The following is a 17,865-nucleotide window of genomic DNA, read 5'->3' on the forward strand; positions in this document are numbered from 1 at the left end:
GAACCAGTGGCATCTAAATCTGCAGAACGCGAAGAACCAGTGGCATCTACAGGAGATTATACTACTTTGAAAGCCATTTCCCGTATTTAGTGCACATGCCGTACAACGTGTTTGGAATCGACAGGAGTACGAACAGACCTGGAACCGAAATCGTTCGTAAGAAGGAGGAGTCTAGACACTTTCGTGGGGCGTTTTCTAACCCAAAAGGATTGGCAATGCTGAACAAGAGATCAAATTTGGATTTCGATTGAAAGCTTTCGTGACTGCAGGGATTCATCTTCTTGGTTCTTTCGGTAAAGTCACGTAGAAGGGAAATAATAAACATAAAAAAAAATCATTATAAATACAATACTATTTTATTAACACAATAAATAATATATTATTTTATTATGTTTTAAAACAGAATAAATAATATATTATTTTATTAACATACTTTTTTATTATTATTTTATTATTTCCCTTCTACGTGACTTTACCGAAAGAACCAAGAAAACGAATGTAATGTTAATAGCTTCAAAGAGTCTCTACTTGTTCGCCATCGTTGTCAACGCGTGGCCTGAAATCTTCTCCAGGTGGTCTCCAGAGTCCGGAGGGCGCATTTCTCGTGGTATTGTTGCAAATTCTCAGAGGTGTTCCAAATTTGTTTGTAGCATCCTGTATTGTTAACGTGATTACACGTTGAAAAATCAATCCTGCTTAAACGATGCGCTCCCAAAAGGCCGTGGGGCTTGATGGTTGTGCACAACACGAATACTTGAAGTATTATCCGCTTACCCACGTGACATGGGAGTCATTTTCCTTCAGTGCGTACGTAACAAACAAACAAAAATAACCACGCCACACAAAACCCACACTGACGCGCTAGGGGGCGCTTTAAGCATCAAAGGTGAAATATTGACTTCGGGGCCGTCCATAAATGACGTCACGCGATTTTGGACGATTTTTTACCCCCCCCCCCTCGTCACACGGCGTCACAAAAAGTCAGACCCCCTCAAATATGACGTCACAAAGCTCTGCCCCCCCCCCCAAACCATATTTCCATTTTGAAAATAAAACATGCTTTAAATCGCTTTGAACTATTGTCATTGTAGTGCGTATTTAATGTGGCGCTGCACTCTGATGTTGTCTATATTTATTTAAAGTTGCGCATTTTGATGTGACGTCACATTTCTCAAAGCCCCACTCCCCTCGTCACGCATCACCACAAATGTCTAAGCCCCCCCCCCCCCAGGTGCGTGACGTCAACTTTAAAATATAAGCACGTTTTAATACGTTTTCTCCTACATCAATACGCACTACAATGACAATAGTTGAAACTTGAAAGCGATTTGAAGCATGCTTTTTTTGAAGGGGGGGGGGGGCAGAATTTTGTGACGTCATATTTGAGGGGGGGTCTGACTTTTTGTGACGCCGTGACGAAGGGGGAGGGGGGGTCAAAAAACATCAAAAATCGCGTGACGTCATTTAGGGACGGCCCCCTTATATCCACTTTTTCTATTTACCGTTGGACGTATTTCAGTCCCGGATTCACCGACCCCGATACTGGACACATGACGAAACGCCCGTTCCCCAAATTATCTGGGGTCAAACAAACCCCATCAAGAGCACATTATTGAACACGAGTTGAGGCCATCATATAAAATTCACGGTTCAGACAGGTCAACGTTTAAATAAGGTATATATGTTTTATTAACCAAAATGATTACTTGGTAAACTAATTAACAGAGTGTACAGTATTTATTACATTTATCCATGCACAAACCTAATGCTTTAACTCAACTGTAAGTCACACACGACACTGGGCCACAAGCAGGCATTAAACAGTATTATGATGCATTATGCAATGCTGCACTTTGCAAATGCACATTGATAATTTCGCTTCAATTGACACCACACGAAGAGTCCTAATTGTCAGAAAACACCACAAAACCATCCCTACGAATAAGTACAATGTGAACGACTCACATTCAGAGCAATGAAAAGTGCCCCGAGGATTTATCACGATTTAAAATACTCTCTCATGTTCGTTGTGGAATTTCACACTCGCATCACACGAACCCTCATCATGGCAAATGCATCATATCCACAGGATGTCATGGAAATGCACGCATGGTCAGCTTGCGGACACAACACCTGCATTTGGCTGCAGGCTCTCCCTTGGGAAACACACTCATGGATATCAAGCAAATCAAACTCAAACCACCTGCTTCTCTTCTCTGGCGATACAGAGCGGGTATCTGATGACGTCTTGTGGACCTCCGCAATATACAGCAACCTTAAGACTCCAGACTGCAATTTCTAGCGCCCATCTTTTCTGGCCTTGGACAAGACTTGCTTCCTCATCTGTTTTACTCGTCCGCATATATTGCATCTTCCCATCCTCCGCCCTAATCTTGAACATGTCTTCTGTCCCAACCACCCTTTTCTTGGCTTCTCTGTAGTGCAATTGCTGGAATTAGTGTGTATAAATATTCTCCATGACCGGCACCGTCCATGGCACGCGCCTCACGATTTTCTCCTTGACAGAGCCCGGTTCTTCTCTCCAAAAATTAAGTGGTATTGTCTTGTTCAGACGCAACCAATTCTATCAAATGATCATTGTTGTTCTTTGAGTCTCAGTCCTCAGATGATGTTCTATTTCTCAACCATCCAAAAAGTCACTGTCACCATCCCCACTGATCTCACCGCTGCATTCCTCGCCCACGTTCTACAATGAGGAACGTAGCGTATCCACACTTGTGTATCGAGCTGTGCTGGTTGTCATTGTTTATCAGTTCCCATTCTGACATAATAATTACAATATGCTATCTTTTATACAATGGAATTGACACTTGGAAATACCCATGAAAACATGTTATTGTGTTCCATATTATCCGCTACTGCTGTCTGGAGTACCCCAGGCAAACAACAAATAAAATATGCAGCCTACATTTCATTCAACCTGTGCATATGCTGAAGTCGTTATTTCACAATTGCCAAAAATCACAGAATCGCTCGGTTGTATCCATAAAATAAAAACCCTGGGGTCCATCGTACTCCAGGTTACATGATATCAATGTATGTTTGCACAGATCGACCAATATAAAACAGCACAAACATAGCTCTACATTAATTCTAGATTTGAAGCTTTCGTGACTGCAAGGATTCATAATCTTAGTTCTTTCGGTAACTTTACCGAAAGAACTAAGATTATAGCTCTACATATTCATCAATAATTAGTGAAAATTACATTTTAGATATTAACAAGCACTGCCTCATGTAATTGCGCGGGGTGGAGGGTGGGTGGCAGGCGTGACATCAGCACAAAACAAGTCGGTTCAATGCTGTGGGTGACATCATCACGCAGAAAAGCGCAGTGACGTCACCACCGTGCACTTGCCCAGCCCGTGCGCCAGCCAGCCAGCCAAACTTTTTTTTCTAATATAGCATGATTCAACAGTCATCTTCCTTAACTTGTGCAACATTCGATTGCTGCGCCTTTAGATTTAGATCATCGTGAAGAATTCGCGAAACACTGCCATAGGACAAATTGAGTTCCGCGCTTGTCCTGCGGATGGACTTCTGAGGGCTGTTGAGCATGGCATCCTGCACTCGCATCACATTCTCCTCCGTTCTCACAGTTTTTGCCCGCTTTTTCTTCACATTTCTAACCGAACCCGTATCGCAGAATTTGCGATACAATTTGTAAATGGTTTTCCTCTGCGGTGGCGCGCGGTCAAATTCCTCCTGGAAGAGTCGCTGCGTGTGCGCCACGGATCCGTGAATCTCCATCCATGCTACCACCTTCCTCCTCTGCTCCTCAGTCAGATACGGAGCCATCGCTTTCACAATGCTCGATCACCTGTTGAGAAAGGGGGGAAAAAAACACAAGAGGGTCATTAGAAATCGGTGGGTCTGGTGGTGCGTCTGCTTCTTTTGCGAGGCGATGGGAGTCGTCGGCAAAACAGTGGCCACGTCGATTTAAAGCTTTCGTGACTGCAGGGATTCATCTTCCTGGTTCTTTCGGTAAAGTCACGTAGAAGGGAAATAATAAAATAATAAAACATAATAAAATAATTCTCACGACGTTTCGGCCACAACGCAAGCAGCCGTCCTCAGGTGAAGAACAGGTCTGTTGAAAAGACAGCGTCACCTGAGGACGGCTGCTTGCGTTGTGGCCGAAACGTCGTGATAATAATTTTATTATGTTTTATTTTTATCATTTCCCTTCTACGTGACTTTACCGAAAGAACCAAGAAGAAGTGGCCTCGTCATTTGACGCTGCTGGCCTCCGCTTTCTTCGCTACTGCTGTCGCATAGCTGCAGCGTCGTCGACTCTGCCATCGATCGCCCGGGGTGACTTGCTCTTCCTGGACTCGCTCTGCAAAACCCTGGACGCCTCCCTTTCTCGCTTGGCCCGCATGGCGTCGACGGGCCCAACGCTTACTCGCCTTTCCTTTCTCGACTCCGGGGCCAGCAAGAACTCCTCGTCCTCTGCCGTTATTGTCCGGTTCAGAGCGTTGGCACGAGCCGCGGGGTTCACAAGAGTGTCGGGAGAAGGCGTCCTGCCCTCGCCCATCCTCCTTGATCATTCTTCTCGAGGCCCTGCCACGTGGGAGCGCAGCTCTTTAATCGTGTCGACGACGCAGCCGCTCCAGCCTTGCGGGAATTTGCGTCTTCTCTGCCCAGCCATGAAGGAACCTCCCTCGCCGTCGCCACAGCGCTGGCCTCGGATGGCATCGCTTCTCTTTGAATGTGCAAATAAAAAAAAAGGGGTCCAACCCTTGCCGGTTCGATGGAAGTTTGCATCTGGGTTATTGCGTCCACAGAGTTCCTCGCGCCAACCAAACGCCACGGTTTATCTTCGGCACATCTGCCCTAGTACTGGCCATTTCCACTCGATGAAGAGACCATATACTTTATATGGCTGCGCTAGAGTTATACATATAAGCGTCATTCGCCATTAAGTGGCGGTAACGTCAACACGGCGCTTGTGCCAGGCCATGTGCACGTTGAGGCCACGTGAAGTGTCGAACGCCCGCTGGCAGGAGGTCACGGGGCAGACCCAGCAGGTGCCACGGGTCGACTGACTGAGATGACTGAGATGAGTGGCCGATGCACCACCTGTGCCCCCTACTGTGCCAGGCTAGGTGCACCAGGAGGTCACGGGGCAGACCCAGCAGATGTCACGGGGCAGACCCAGCAGATGCCACGGGTCGACTGACTGAGATGACTGAGATGAGTGGCCGATGCACCACCTGTGCCCCCTACTGTGCCAGTCATATTAGGGCCATGCATGCCAATAGGATTGGGTCGTAAGCAAGCTGTCAATATTAACAGATTATAATGACATTGTCAGCACTTAACTATTACACCAAAATTACGAATTTGAGTGGTTATGGTCCCTGAAAACTAAAACTTCACTTTTTCATCTGTATTGTGATTGGCACCCTGGTGGTATCTATAAATGTATCAATGTAACCTCAGGCTTTCTACCGATGTATTTATACTGGTTGTATGCAGATGGATCATTGTATAAACAATTGATGCTTATTTTAACATAAACGGAGGTGACATCTGGCTTTTATACACATTTCCCTCACCGTTAGAACATACAGTACATGTATTCCATACAAATTAAAGCAACTGCTTCAGAAAACAAGCGTGGTATATTATAATCCAATGTCATCGATCACGTTACGATACATAAAACAATTGCAGTACGTCATGTTAAACCGAAAGGAAAATCTTATACATATACACCGTACCATAATAAGGTGTGTCAAACATAAATAAACAACGGAGTTAATGTCGTAAGCAGCAATTAATTACCGTGTGGACAATGACATCACACTCGCATGCGAAATGTACTTAACGCCTCAAGATTATTCGCAATGACGTAAACCGGTAATGTATAGCAGCAACGGTGAAAGTTAACACGTATGTGAACGACGCAAAGCAAACACATAACACGCACGGCGTCAATAACATCACGCGAATACATTCTGAGGTGAATTATTGTTGTGTTACACCGCTACCTTTAAAGCGGCCGCGACATCGCGTCACTTGCAACCATCAACTTGCACGAAAGGGGGGCTCCTCATTTTGCGCGCTAAAATCGAAACGCCAGAACGAGGATTTTTTTTCAATTATTAACAAAACTAAAAAATTACGCACGCGTACAAACACGCGCGAGATGCCACGACGACGTAAACAACAACAAAAAATAATCCGCGAGGTAAAAAAAAATAACACCGTCCCGCATTATTTTGCTCGTAGCGGAGCGCGACTGGACGCGACCTACCTCCTCCGCGCCGTCCGCCATCTGGCGACAGCACGAAGATGGCTCGCGACCGCCGCGCTCACCCATTGGCCGGCGCGCCTCCCACGTGATCACCCCCCCCCCTAACCACCGCCCCCCAACCCCCCCTCACCCCCTGGCATCGGTTAGCCCCGCCCACGCGAAGGCGCTCGCGACCAATGGGAAGCGCCGCCCGTGCTGGGAGCGCGCGCGGCGGTTGGTGGGGGGTGACCGGAATGGGCGGGGCGATGGCGAGATGGGCGGGGCGAGTTGAATGAGGTGGGGGGGGGTGTGGGCCGTTGATAGTGGAGGGGAGAGATAGAAAAGGGGGAGGAGTTTACTCGCTAATGACGCAATTGCCGCACCCCCTTCTCGGCCCCTATTGTTGCTACCCCCCCCTCTCCCGGTGTTAAGAGCGGCGTCGTCGGCGGTGAGCGGTGGGGGTGGATTGGTTGAGCCCGGGGGTGGCGAGGCCGTCCGCCGAGTGTGAGCGAGCCGAGCGTGAGGGGGGGGGGCGGGCACGCAAAGCCGAGGGAGTGGAGCTCGCGCGAGCGGCTCTCTCTCTGTGTGTGTGTGGTGGAGTGGGTGGGGGTAGGTAGGTGGTGGTGGTGGAAGGGGTTCTTCACTCTTTGCACACGACGATCCGCCTCCAGGGCGCCTGGCGCGCACGAAACTCGCGGTGGGGGGGGGTGTGTTTGGGCAGCCCCCCCCTCCATTCGCTTACCGCCGATAGATTCGTGCGTGAGGGGAGGGGGGTGTGGGTGGGGTGGAGGTTGGTGGTGGGGGGGGGTTGGTGGTGGAGGTGGTGGCTGCTGCTGCCGGGCGGTTGGAGCGGTAGTAGAGGAGGGAGGGACACAAGGAGGGGGGGTGAGGGGGGGTTGCAGGGGGGGGGGTTTGCAGGGGTGGCGGTTTGCAGGGGGGGGGGTTTGCAGGGGGGGGGGTTGCAGGGGGGGGGGTTTGCAGGGGGGCGGTTTGCAGGGGGGGGGGGGTTGCAGGGGGGGGGGGCTTGCAGGGGGTGGGGGTGAGGGGGGGGACACAAGAGGGGGGGGTGAGGGGGGGGGACACAAGGGGGGGGGGTGAGGGGGGGTTTCAGGGGGAGGGACACAAGGGGGGGTTGGTGAGAGGGGGGGGGGTTTGCAGGGGGTGGGGGTGAGGGGGGAGGGACACAAGGTGGGGGGTGAGGGGGGGTTTTCAGGGGGAGGGACACAAGGGGGGGGGGTGAGGGGGGGTTTTCAGGGGGAGGGACACAAGGGGGGGTGAGGGGGAGGGACACAAGGGGGAGGGGTTTGCAGGGGGTGAGGGGGGGGGACACAAGGGGGGGACACAAGGGGGGGTTTTCAGGGGGAGGGACACAAGGGGGAGGGTTTAGGGGGTGAGGGGGGAGGGGTTTGCAGGGGGTGAGGGGGGAGGGGTTTGCAGGGGGTGAGGGGGGAGGGGTTTGCAGGGGGTGGGGGCTGTTTGCTGGGCTCGGGTTTTGTGCTGCTGCTGCTTGGAGCCCGCGCGCTTTCTGCCTCGAGGGCGGCGGCGTGTGGCGAAAGTGGTCGGTAAATAAGTAAATAAATCGTGGACACCACAACCCCACACGCAACCCACACACACACACAAAAAGGCTGCCGAAGGCCACAGAGAGAGAGAGGCGAGAAGCGAGGAGCTCAGGAGGAGGAGGAGGAACCTCGGGCCTGGCGGCGCCGTGCGGCCTCCCGCTTGCTCCCCCCTCAGCGGTAGCGGCAGAAGAAGAAGAAGGCGAAGAGGGGGGCCCCCCCTTTGGCCGTGAGGGGCTTGAGGGGTTGTCGTGGGGGGCAGCCGGAACGAGCACGAAGAGGAGAGAGAGACAAGGCCGAGAACAAAACAATTCTGTCGAGGGTAAAAAAAAAAGAGGCAGATGCCGCGTGATGATGATGATAATGATGATGATGTTGGGTGCTGGTTGTGGTGGTTGTTTGATGTGGGTTGTGATTAAAATGAAGGCGATGTTTTGCCTGGGATTTGAGCCGTTCTGGGCCCCACGTTTTGTTACCGTGACGGGTCGCCTCGCTCCGACGTTCGTCTTTGCTTGTGGTTATTGTTGTTGTTGTTGTGGTTGTTGTTTGTTTGGTTGGTTGGCAACCTTTTGTTACTGCTCGTCGTGGTGTTTCCCCACCCCTCCTGAGGGAGGCCGACCGGCCGAAACGTCGAGGGGCCTAATCGCGGTAGCGGCGGTGCATAATAAAAAAGAGCGGCCGTCGTGTGTGCGTTTTGTTGTTTAAATGTTCGTCGTTAATTAACCTGTTATTGTGTAAGTTCATCCAAGCGGCAACTTTGTGGCTTATTTATAATTGTACGGCCGATAGCCTCTTTCCCCCCCCTCCTGTCTCGCCTACGCGTCTTGGACCGCGGGCTTTTTTGTGTAGGCCCTTTTGGCTTGGCGGGTAGCCTTAAAAACCACCCAGAATACAAACAAACAAACCAAAAACAACAACAACAAACCATCGTGGGCAAAGGGACGATGGACCGACTGTGTCCGTCCTGAGCCGGCAAAACCCCGTTTCGGGAAACCACTACGATGGCTTTCGGTGCCCGGCCGAGTGGGATGGAGGCAGGGCTGGCCGGCAAATGTGTGTGCCCTCTCTACACGGGTGGCTATCGTTTCCAGGCAGCGGGGGCAATCCATTAAGAAACATGGCTCGAAAATGAATCGACCCATTCGTTTGTGATCGCTGATTGCCGTGAGAAAATTTGCACGAGTTGCGTGCGATTTCAAAAGAGTTGTTGTGGGCCCTGTGTAAGTGGCGGTGGTGGTGATGATTCGGGTATTATTGGTGGTGTTTAAGCTGTTGCTTGCCTTTGCATTCTCTCTCTCGCCTCGCTGTTATTGTTACGAGTTGGTTGCTGCTCGCATTTAAACGGCCCCGCGTTTTATACAGCGGACCCTCTCGTGTTTTATTCTTTATTTATTTTGGATGTTTCCGCCGATCCAACCCCGTTCCTCCTTGATTACCTGCTAGCAAGCTCAGGGTTAGCAGCTTTCTATACCTGTGGGTCCTGATTTATATCGTTTACGGGACCGCTTCCTTCCAATTGACAGTATCAAAGATCATTTAGACCAACTCTGAATGTTATACATTAAATATATTAAACATACCATATCTGAGGTGGGGTTTTAATTGTATTTCCTTGCAATATATCTCTGTTTGACTCGGATCTCTGTGAACACTTTCATGAAATCGGTTGTGAAAAAAAATCTGTTTATGTTTATCCGTGTAAATGGATTGATTTTAGCTTTTAGCATTTCTTCATGACTTCTTGCCCAGGCAGCAGCTAAAGTGGCTGGCAACTTTTTCTCTAAATCCGTAAAAATGTCAGTCCTGTGGCACATCCTCATCGGCTTCCCGTTTGATCTCTGTCGTTCAATACCATTATTTAACCTTAATCTCCCAATATTTAACGTCAAGTACTCCCTTCTCCACTCTCATCCATCTCACACGAATGGCCTTTAATGTCTCTTGAGGAATGTCTCTCTCCCTTTCCGTATTGTAACGTATCTACTTATAACTTTAAAAGTCGTGCAGTGCTCTTTTGGATTGTGTGTAACATCCCTCCCCTGGTATTACATTTATGTTTTGTTTTCTATTTGTTACATTTTATTAACAACCCTCTCTCTTCCTTTCCACCAGTACCAACCCAGTGAAGAATCGCCTGCTGTCGTTCAGGTCAAGGAAAACAACACGAGAAGTCGAGCGAGACTTCGGCGAGAGCGACTGCTCTCATTTTGGGCCTGGGATTTCGCTGCAGCCAGCATGGGCCTCAGAGGCAGGGCTGGCCAGGACTTGCTCGGCTAGAAGGCCCCTTCACCAAGGAAGGATCGAGGAGAAGGGGGCCCTGCTTGGTGGCGAAGGGAGAGAGAGGTGGGGGGGGGCGGGGGTGGGTGGGCTGGGGGTGGATTTGTCCACGCTGGGTATTTGAGGTGGCTTTGAGGACGTGGACCTTGGTGGTGGTTTTGGTGGTGGTGGTGCTGGAGGTGACGGTGTTCTTGTGCGGTTGGCGAGCGGGAGGATGGCTCACCCTGGTGGGGCCGTGGAGCCTCGGAAGAACAGCGCGTTTCTCGACGCACTTCGACAATTCCACCAAGGCCGCGGGTGGGTGAACGTTCGGCTGTCTTTCCACAGTCGTTTTCTCGACACCGTATAAATGTTTTCTCCCCCCCCTCACCACGGTTGCCTGGTAGCTTATTGGTGCACGTACGTCTGACCTTAGGCATTCTCCAGGTTTGAATCCCACTATTGCGTTATAATGCCATCACCTCGCGTAAGGATTCAAATTGTGAGGTATGAACATTGACAAGCAAGTAATGGCACTCGTAAGAGGCACGTGTTTTACTTGACAATCATAACTCCAGCGAGTTAAATATCCTATGACTCCATTACAGACCTTGATTAGGAATTGTAGGTTTTCTTTTATGGCTACAAACAGCTTCCTCACGAGAGACACGTATCTTGCCAGGCTATCACCTGCTTGTAAATAAAGGAACTTGATATTGAATCACCCCGCATTGCTGCTGCTGCTCCATCACGTTTAATTTAAAAAGTTTTTTTTCCTCCACATGGGGATGTTAACCATAAAGGGTACAGGTGCCTTGTGTGCAGACTGGTCCCTGCTGGGACGAATCGGGCAGCAGAGCTAACACAACATACAAATGCAATGTGCGGTAGCGTAATGTTTCTACAATATAACTACTTCCAAAAGAGCTTCCGAGAATGCACTCCACGCAAATTCCACCCACTGTACAGTATACAGAGCCATTGCACATGACTGCCTCTCCAACACCAGCTGCTTTATTGAGCCCTTTGCAAGCATATCATTCCTGAAAGTATGTGTTTATGCTTAATAGATTATGCTGCATTACTGGTCATGTTCAGAGTTTTTTGTTGTTGTTGTTCATTCAATGTCATAGGAGCTGGAATCCATAAGAGCTGGCATTGTATTTAAATGACGATGCGGTCGCTGCTGTCTTTTATGACAGCACATGGGATGGTGTCACATGGCCACACAAGTTTGGTTTTCGGCTAAATTGACGTAGCTTCGTTCCGAGTGGACACATCCATTCTAGACACAACATCCATTCTTCGCTGCTTGTTTGTGGGGGGGGAGGGGGTGGACTGGTGTTGGGTAATGGGATTCCTTTTGAAATGAAACGAGAAATATTGTGGCGTTATCTTCGTGAGCTGTTTCCTGTTGCGCGACATCGTGTTCTGTCAATTTTTTTTATTCTCAGAGAAGATAATTTCCTCATTTTATGCTTTAATCCAGATGGTAAAATTGGGGTATCATTGGTGGTCAATCCTAAAGGGGCAATGAAAGAGACTTCCATTGTGAACAGTTTTGGACAAGCCACTCAACCGTAACCAGATTGTAGTACTAAAATGTATTTTTCTTCATTGGCCTTTCATGCCTATGATTGCATGGAATGTCGGTTGCACAGTGTACGGAGTAGACGTGTTTTGATTAATCGATTTACATTTGATTATTATGCCTGCGATACAACGATCCCTTCATCGAAGAGTCGATTAATAACAATTTCTCAATGAAGTGAAAATATATCCTAACGTTAACTTGTTGAGCAAACGAGACAATGGAAACGTGGCTGCATCAACGTCAAATAACTTGAATGAATCAAATAATCACAACAAAAGGTAACTTAACCGTTCATCTGATTGTTGGTGGGGGCGTTGGATTGTTAAACGCCATGTTACGCAGTTATTTAAAATATACTATTATGGCTCTTAAAAATAATCCTCCGTTGTACCTTTCTTTTTGTAGCACACCTTTTAAAAAGACCCCTCTAGTTGGCGGCAGGGAAATTGATCTGCACTCGCTGTACACACGGGTGACTTCTCTCGGCGGCTATCACAAGGTGAGTTTCCTCGCGGTGTTCCCATTATTGAGCTGTCGTTTCTTGAATTGTCGGCTGAAACTTTGTTCACAGCCACTATCATCGTCAATTCAAGTGTTGAACTGTTGACGTTGCTTTCAGGTAAAGCTCTTAACTGGAGCACTGTTGTGACAAAGCCTGTTGGAAACAGCACCTGAAATTGGACATGAGGTCTCAAAACCGGATATACTTTTGTGCATAAACTCAAACATTGTCTTGGACACAAATGCCATTGGGCAGTACATGACACTGTACAAAGTAAAATTATTTGGATTGAGGGGGGTGCTATCGCTACAGAGCCCAAGTGAACTTGCCATATAACAAAATTACATTTTACATCTGATGTATGATGTCACATTTTGCAAATACATGTTTTAGCAAATGTATATTATTGTAAGGGACTTTCATTTTATCCATTGTCATATGCATTGGTTGATGCCGTTTGACTGCTTTTATTTTACCGTTGAGCTTGTATGATATAATTTCTATGGGTTTGCCAAAACTAAGATCGCTTTATGGGAAGTCAACATTTTTTGCCATTATGAATAGGCTGGCTCATGTCATGGGTGTGTGGAATTTCCACCACTGCCGATCAGTTGCTTTGCCATTGCTCGCTTGTGCAGGGAGACAGTGACTTAATTTATCCAGCAGTGCCTTTGCAGGCCATTACCTATTGCAATTTGGAGGAATAATGGAGTACCTAGAGAAAACCCATACATACGGGGGAATAACATTAAAATATAGCTGCAGATTAATGAGGTCCATTTTCTATACTGCCATCTACTGGCCTCTGCTTCGCCAAGTAGATCGAGAGAGTCAGGTATTTAAACAATGTGGTAATAAGCATGACTTGGGTACCTGCATTCAAATGACATTTTTCAATTGTTTCTTGGGAATAAAAAGAAATGTAGTAACATGCCAACACTGAGTTGTGTTTCAGGTATAAATTCAATTGTAGTTAAACCCAATGTGATTTTCAAGACAGACTCTTGTCTTCAATTAACATGTTTCAAACATTGTTCATTGTGCAGCATGACCATTTAGACAAGTGATACTAGTTAGTGGGTTGTGTGTGTCTGGGCCTAGGCTATGGGCTGCCCATACAACATTTATTGATGGCTCTCAAGCGGTGGGGGACGCAAGGCTGGGTTTTCAGGATCATTTTCACGCTTTTTCCAGGAACCTTTTAAAATTGTTTAATGCTTTTGTGGATTGAAGACCAGAAGACTTAAATGTTTTTGCTAATGGCATTTTAGGTCCCCTAATAACCTGTGTCGACGTCTGTCATGCTGAGAAAGAGAAAAACATTGCAAATTTTGATTTAAATAAAGTGAAGATTCATGATATGTTTTTGCTGTTCCACAATTTCGGCCCTATTGCCCACAATATGACTGTGCAATGGATGGAGATAAACCCTTGAATCGACCAGCTATTTATTTATTTTAAGAGCCATACATATACCCCCTTGTTTGACATGCACCTGGCACGTGTTTGATGTTATTGCCCCCCCCCCCCCAAAAAAAAAACGCTTGTAGGTTAAAAGTAGTAGGGGCATAGTGCTTATTTTGTCTGGATCCTGGATGCGCCAGTGACTGAATCGGCCGATTGGGTTTTGCACGGTGTGCTTTCAAAGCCATTAGACGTGTTTTAGAATTCACGGCGTAGTTTTCCTTAATCGACGGCGCATAATCGCTGTTTTTTTTTGCCATGTTATCATCTCTTCTCCTGATTAAGACTACATTACGATGCTACAGTGCAGCAAAAGCATCCGTATACTCTTGTTCAAGTTCTGAATGTCCTTTTTGTTGTACTCTGGCATTGTGACTACATGCTATGCCATCGTGTATTATTTGTTCATTTAATTACTCTTAAATGGCCTAGTACAGTGCAGTTAGAGTACAATCCTTTCAGATGTATTTTATTACCCTTCCTGTATGCGTACACGTGCATGCAGGTTAATTCATATCCGTTTTCTTGCACAGGCACACGTGGCAAAAGCTGTATACACGTGAAAGCCATTCATCAGTACAACGCATACATTTCCATACGCAAATTTCCTGTGTACAGATACCCAGCATGGAACAACTCGTTGATTAAAAGTGATCCTTACGCTTAACGTAGATGCTTCGAATTGTGCGAGTGATAATGGATTATTTCCGATTTATATATTTTAGTACGTGATTGGATCACATAAACCTCTGCAGCCACTACAGATTCTTCATTCACCAGAGCAGCAAAAGAGAATCCAATGTTTGAATGTAATCATGACCTAGGATTGACAAGTTATCCTATACTTGGAGGGGGGGGGAGGGTGATTAATGTCCAATGTACATCGTGATTTTTTTTACTTATAAGGTATCGTAGTCAATTTAATGCTGCCTTGGGAATGCTCAGTAATTCTGTAGGAGGAGGCTTGGTATAAAGACCTCTGTGTGAGATGTGTATGCACCCCTCGTACCACGGCACGCGATGGCCCACAGAATGTGCCAGGGCATTGACATCTGCCAGAAGGCTGTGGCTTGAGTTGATAAGATTGGTGGCTTAATGTCCATTGTGGAGGATGTTGCGCTTGGGCATGTACAGATGCTCGGCTTCTTGGTACTTTCGGTAAAGTCACGTAGAAGGAAAATAATAAAATTATAAAACATAATAAAATAATTCTCATGACGTTTCGGCCACAACGCAAGCAGCCGTCTTCAGGTGGAGAACAGGTCTGTCGAGAAGGCAGAGTCTGAATGGCTCGCCCCAGGCTTGGAGCGACTATTTATGCTGGGATGGAGGGGCGAAGAGCGTCTTGACAAATAATTTGCATATCAAGAGGAATTTAGCATATTATGGGAAATGCAGATATGCGATTAGTACTACTTGTGAAATGCGTAGGAGGTTTTTTTTATTATTTTTTATTTTCCTTCTACGTGACTTTACCGAAAGAACCAAGAAGATGAATCCCTGCAGTCACGAAAGCTTTAAATCGAAAGAGCTCTCATACTCTGATGGTGCATTGTCCTTGAGTTGTGCGCCTTTTGGCGTCATCTGGTCCAACCCATATGAGACTAGGCTCTAAGGAAAGCTGTCTCGGGTGTGGACCAATCAACTTCAAGGACAGTGCACATTATCAGAGTTATGTTCTTTTGTTTGTATTATGACTGCAGGTATTGCGGTCTATGCAAACATGACTCCTTGCAAAAAGGTGTCAGTTTTGTTGCCAGATAGAAGGGTAAAGAACCAATTATCAGATGATCAGCTGTTTAGGCAATGAAATACAGTATCCAGAATGTTTTCTAGGGTGTACGACTTCATTTTTAGTCACAGGAGAATAATAATTCCAAGAACTTGTTGCTGTTTTTGTTTGCTTGGGTAATCAGGAGTTGGAGTAGATGGATTTTTATGATCGCACAGTGGAGCCCTGTCGTATATATTTTTGTACATTCCACTTATGTATTCTGTAGTACGTCGGTTAATAATTGGAATCCTTGTTTTCTTTAGAAACTGCATGATAGCTGTGGTAAGTATGACCTCGAAGACGATGGTTGGTCGGTTAAATTTGTGATCGTGGCTGTGGAAATGAAAGGAGTTGATTTTTCCACTTGCTTCCTCTGCTCAGGCCAGTGGTAAAATGGGGAGATAATTTTCATTGGTGGGGTAAAGTGTGGTAACTTTTCGACCGTTGAAGACTGTGATGAATGATCTTTTAAAGAGCACAACGCACACACCGCCCCATGTCCAATATGTGCAATAATCACAAGGCCTGTGTTAACGAGGCCTTGTAGCTGCAGCTTTGGGGCAATCTCTACCTTTTGCAGATCACCACTGGATATAAAAAATGATCAATTGGAACAAAGCACTGGATCGCGATGACCCCGAGCGATCGTTAATAACTCGTTTTTACAAAAAGGTTTGTAGCAACTGAGTGTTGTTGAAATGTTGCCCGTTTTCGCATCATTTCAGTGCCGTTAAAGGTTTTGATGAAAGTTAATCTCGTTCAATTTCTTTGGGGGCTTAGTTTTTTAATTGCAATTTATTTTTGCTACCTCCGCAGTAGAGTTGTCTGATGTTTATACGTTATGTAATTTTTATTATTGCCTTTCAAAATTATTAAATGCGATTGGAAGTAAAAAAAATGTCTGAATGCTTTGGAACATGGCACTCTCAATGGGTTTTATGCTTAATTGGTTTCTTTAATTCAATTTTATTTGTTTGGCCGTGGTGCATTACAACCTTAAAAGTGCATCCAATTGATTCAATTTGAGGCCGTAACTTGTTTTTAGTTGGAATAAAAGTAAGTGTGCAATGTCCAGGTTGTAGCGAGTAGTAGATGCTGATTTGTGCTAAATCCTCATGCTGATGGGACAATGACTAAAGGAAGGAAGTGATTGATTGGGGACTTAAAGCGCTTATCGTCATCAGCTATGATCTATCCACAGCTGGATGAAGATAATCCATCACCATCTCTAATGCTCCCGCAGTGTCACAGTCCATTCTAGCGCCTTCTGTGGCTTTCCGCTCTGTCTCATCCATTGGCCATCATCCTTTTAGCAATGTGTCCCGTCCAACTCCACTTATTATCCCTTAGTCTCTATGAGTTATTGACGTTTTGTTTGGTGTGGAGCAACAAGGGAACACCTTCAACTTAAGGACCAGGGGATTAGAAAGGGCTACCTGACGCTGCACAAGAGATTGGTGGCATGGTGTGAGAATGGGAGTGTTTAACTACAGTATAAAGTGAAGGTTTGTCAAAGCAATTTGGCTCGACATGTACCAGTGGGGGGACAGCTTAGGGCAGTGGTTCTCACTTCTCAACTTTTTTTGGACGAAGAACAGTTTACATTCTCCACCAAAATCTCACAGCCTAATTTTAGTAGGTGGCATTTTATCGGTGGGTTGGGGTGGATGTCGGAGGGTTTGTAAGTTATTGTCAAAAACGTGGTTGAAAGTAACTAATATCATATTTTTTAAATGAAAAATAATCTTCCCGTTTTTTTTTTAAATAGCTATAAAAAAATTGCTTTCTAACTCAAACCCATTGGCTGTGCAGGGTAAAGAGAAAGCAGGGGTTTGGGAGGAATTTGAGTAAGAGGATGAGCCACCAAGCCTCGTAGTGTTGTCGGGGGTGTGTGCCTGGTCCTGTTTCTGTGCTAGAACTGGAATAACTCTGCGTGATTCTCATCAGTTAAGGAAATGAGGCATGCGCCTCGTGGTACAATGCAGACTATCTCTGTAGGCTTGTGATATCTGGAGCACTTTAGGGGTAAAAACCTGTGCTCTGAAGAAAAATGTGGCTCGTGGGAGCAGGATTGGGTGAATGGATTATTTTAGTCACTGGAGAAGATGTCGAGTTTGGGAATTGATTTTAGATTTGAAGCTTTTCGTGACTGCAAGGATTCATACTCTTAGTTCTTTTGGTAAAGTCACCATGTAGGTAAAAAATGAAATAAAAATTAATAAAAATAAAACAATAAAAATCACGACGTTTCGGAGGCAACACAAGCTTCCGTCTTCAGGTGAAACCGTCACAGCAAAATATCTGTACCCTATATAGTGGTAGAGGGGGGAGGAGCCAGGAAGGGAGGAGGAGTTTTGAAGTGGTCAATTACTGCTTTTGTTATACTGCTGGGTGGGTAAATGAATTAGATACGATTTGAGTTTGCGAGAATGATTTGTGCACTGTAGACGGTCA

General features: G+C 46.4%; 1 protein-coding gene across 2 annotated transcripts in view; it reads left to right on the forward strand.

Moving 5' to 3' along the window:
- Positions 1 to 7,736: 7,736 nt before the first annotated feature.
- The window catches only part of ARID2 (AT-rich interaction domain 2), a 118,244-nt gene continuing 108,115 nt past the window's right edge, over positions 7,737 to 17,865 (forward strand). For both annotated transcript variants that reach the window (XM_061550837.1, XM_061550847.1), the window contains exons 1-3: positions 7,737 to 8,143; positions 9,934 to 10,395; positions 12,077 to 12,170. In XM_061550837.1, coding sequence (XP_061406821.1) covers positions 10,313 to 10,395; positions 12,077 to 12,170 — 177 coding nt within the window. In that variant the 5' untranslated portion in view covers positions 7,737 to 8,143; positions 9,934 to 10,312. The remainder of the gene's footprint in view (positions 8,144 to 9,933; positions 10,396 to 12,076; positions 12,171 to 17,865) is intronic.

This window comes from Lethenteron reissneri, chromosome 2, assembly GCF_015708825.2.
Source record: "Lethenteron reissneri isolate LAM-NWPU_2019-01 chromosome 2, ASM1570882v1, whole genome shotgun sequence".
Classification (NCBI taxonomy): domain Eukaryota; kingdom Metazoa; phylum Chordata; class Hyperoartia; order Petromyzontiformes; family Petromyzontidae; genus Lethenteron; species Lethenteron reissneri.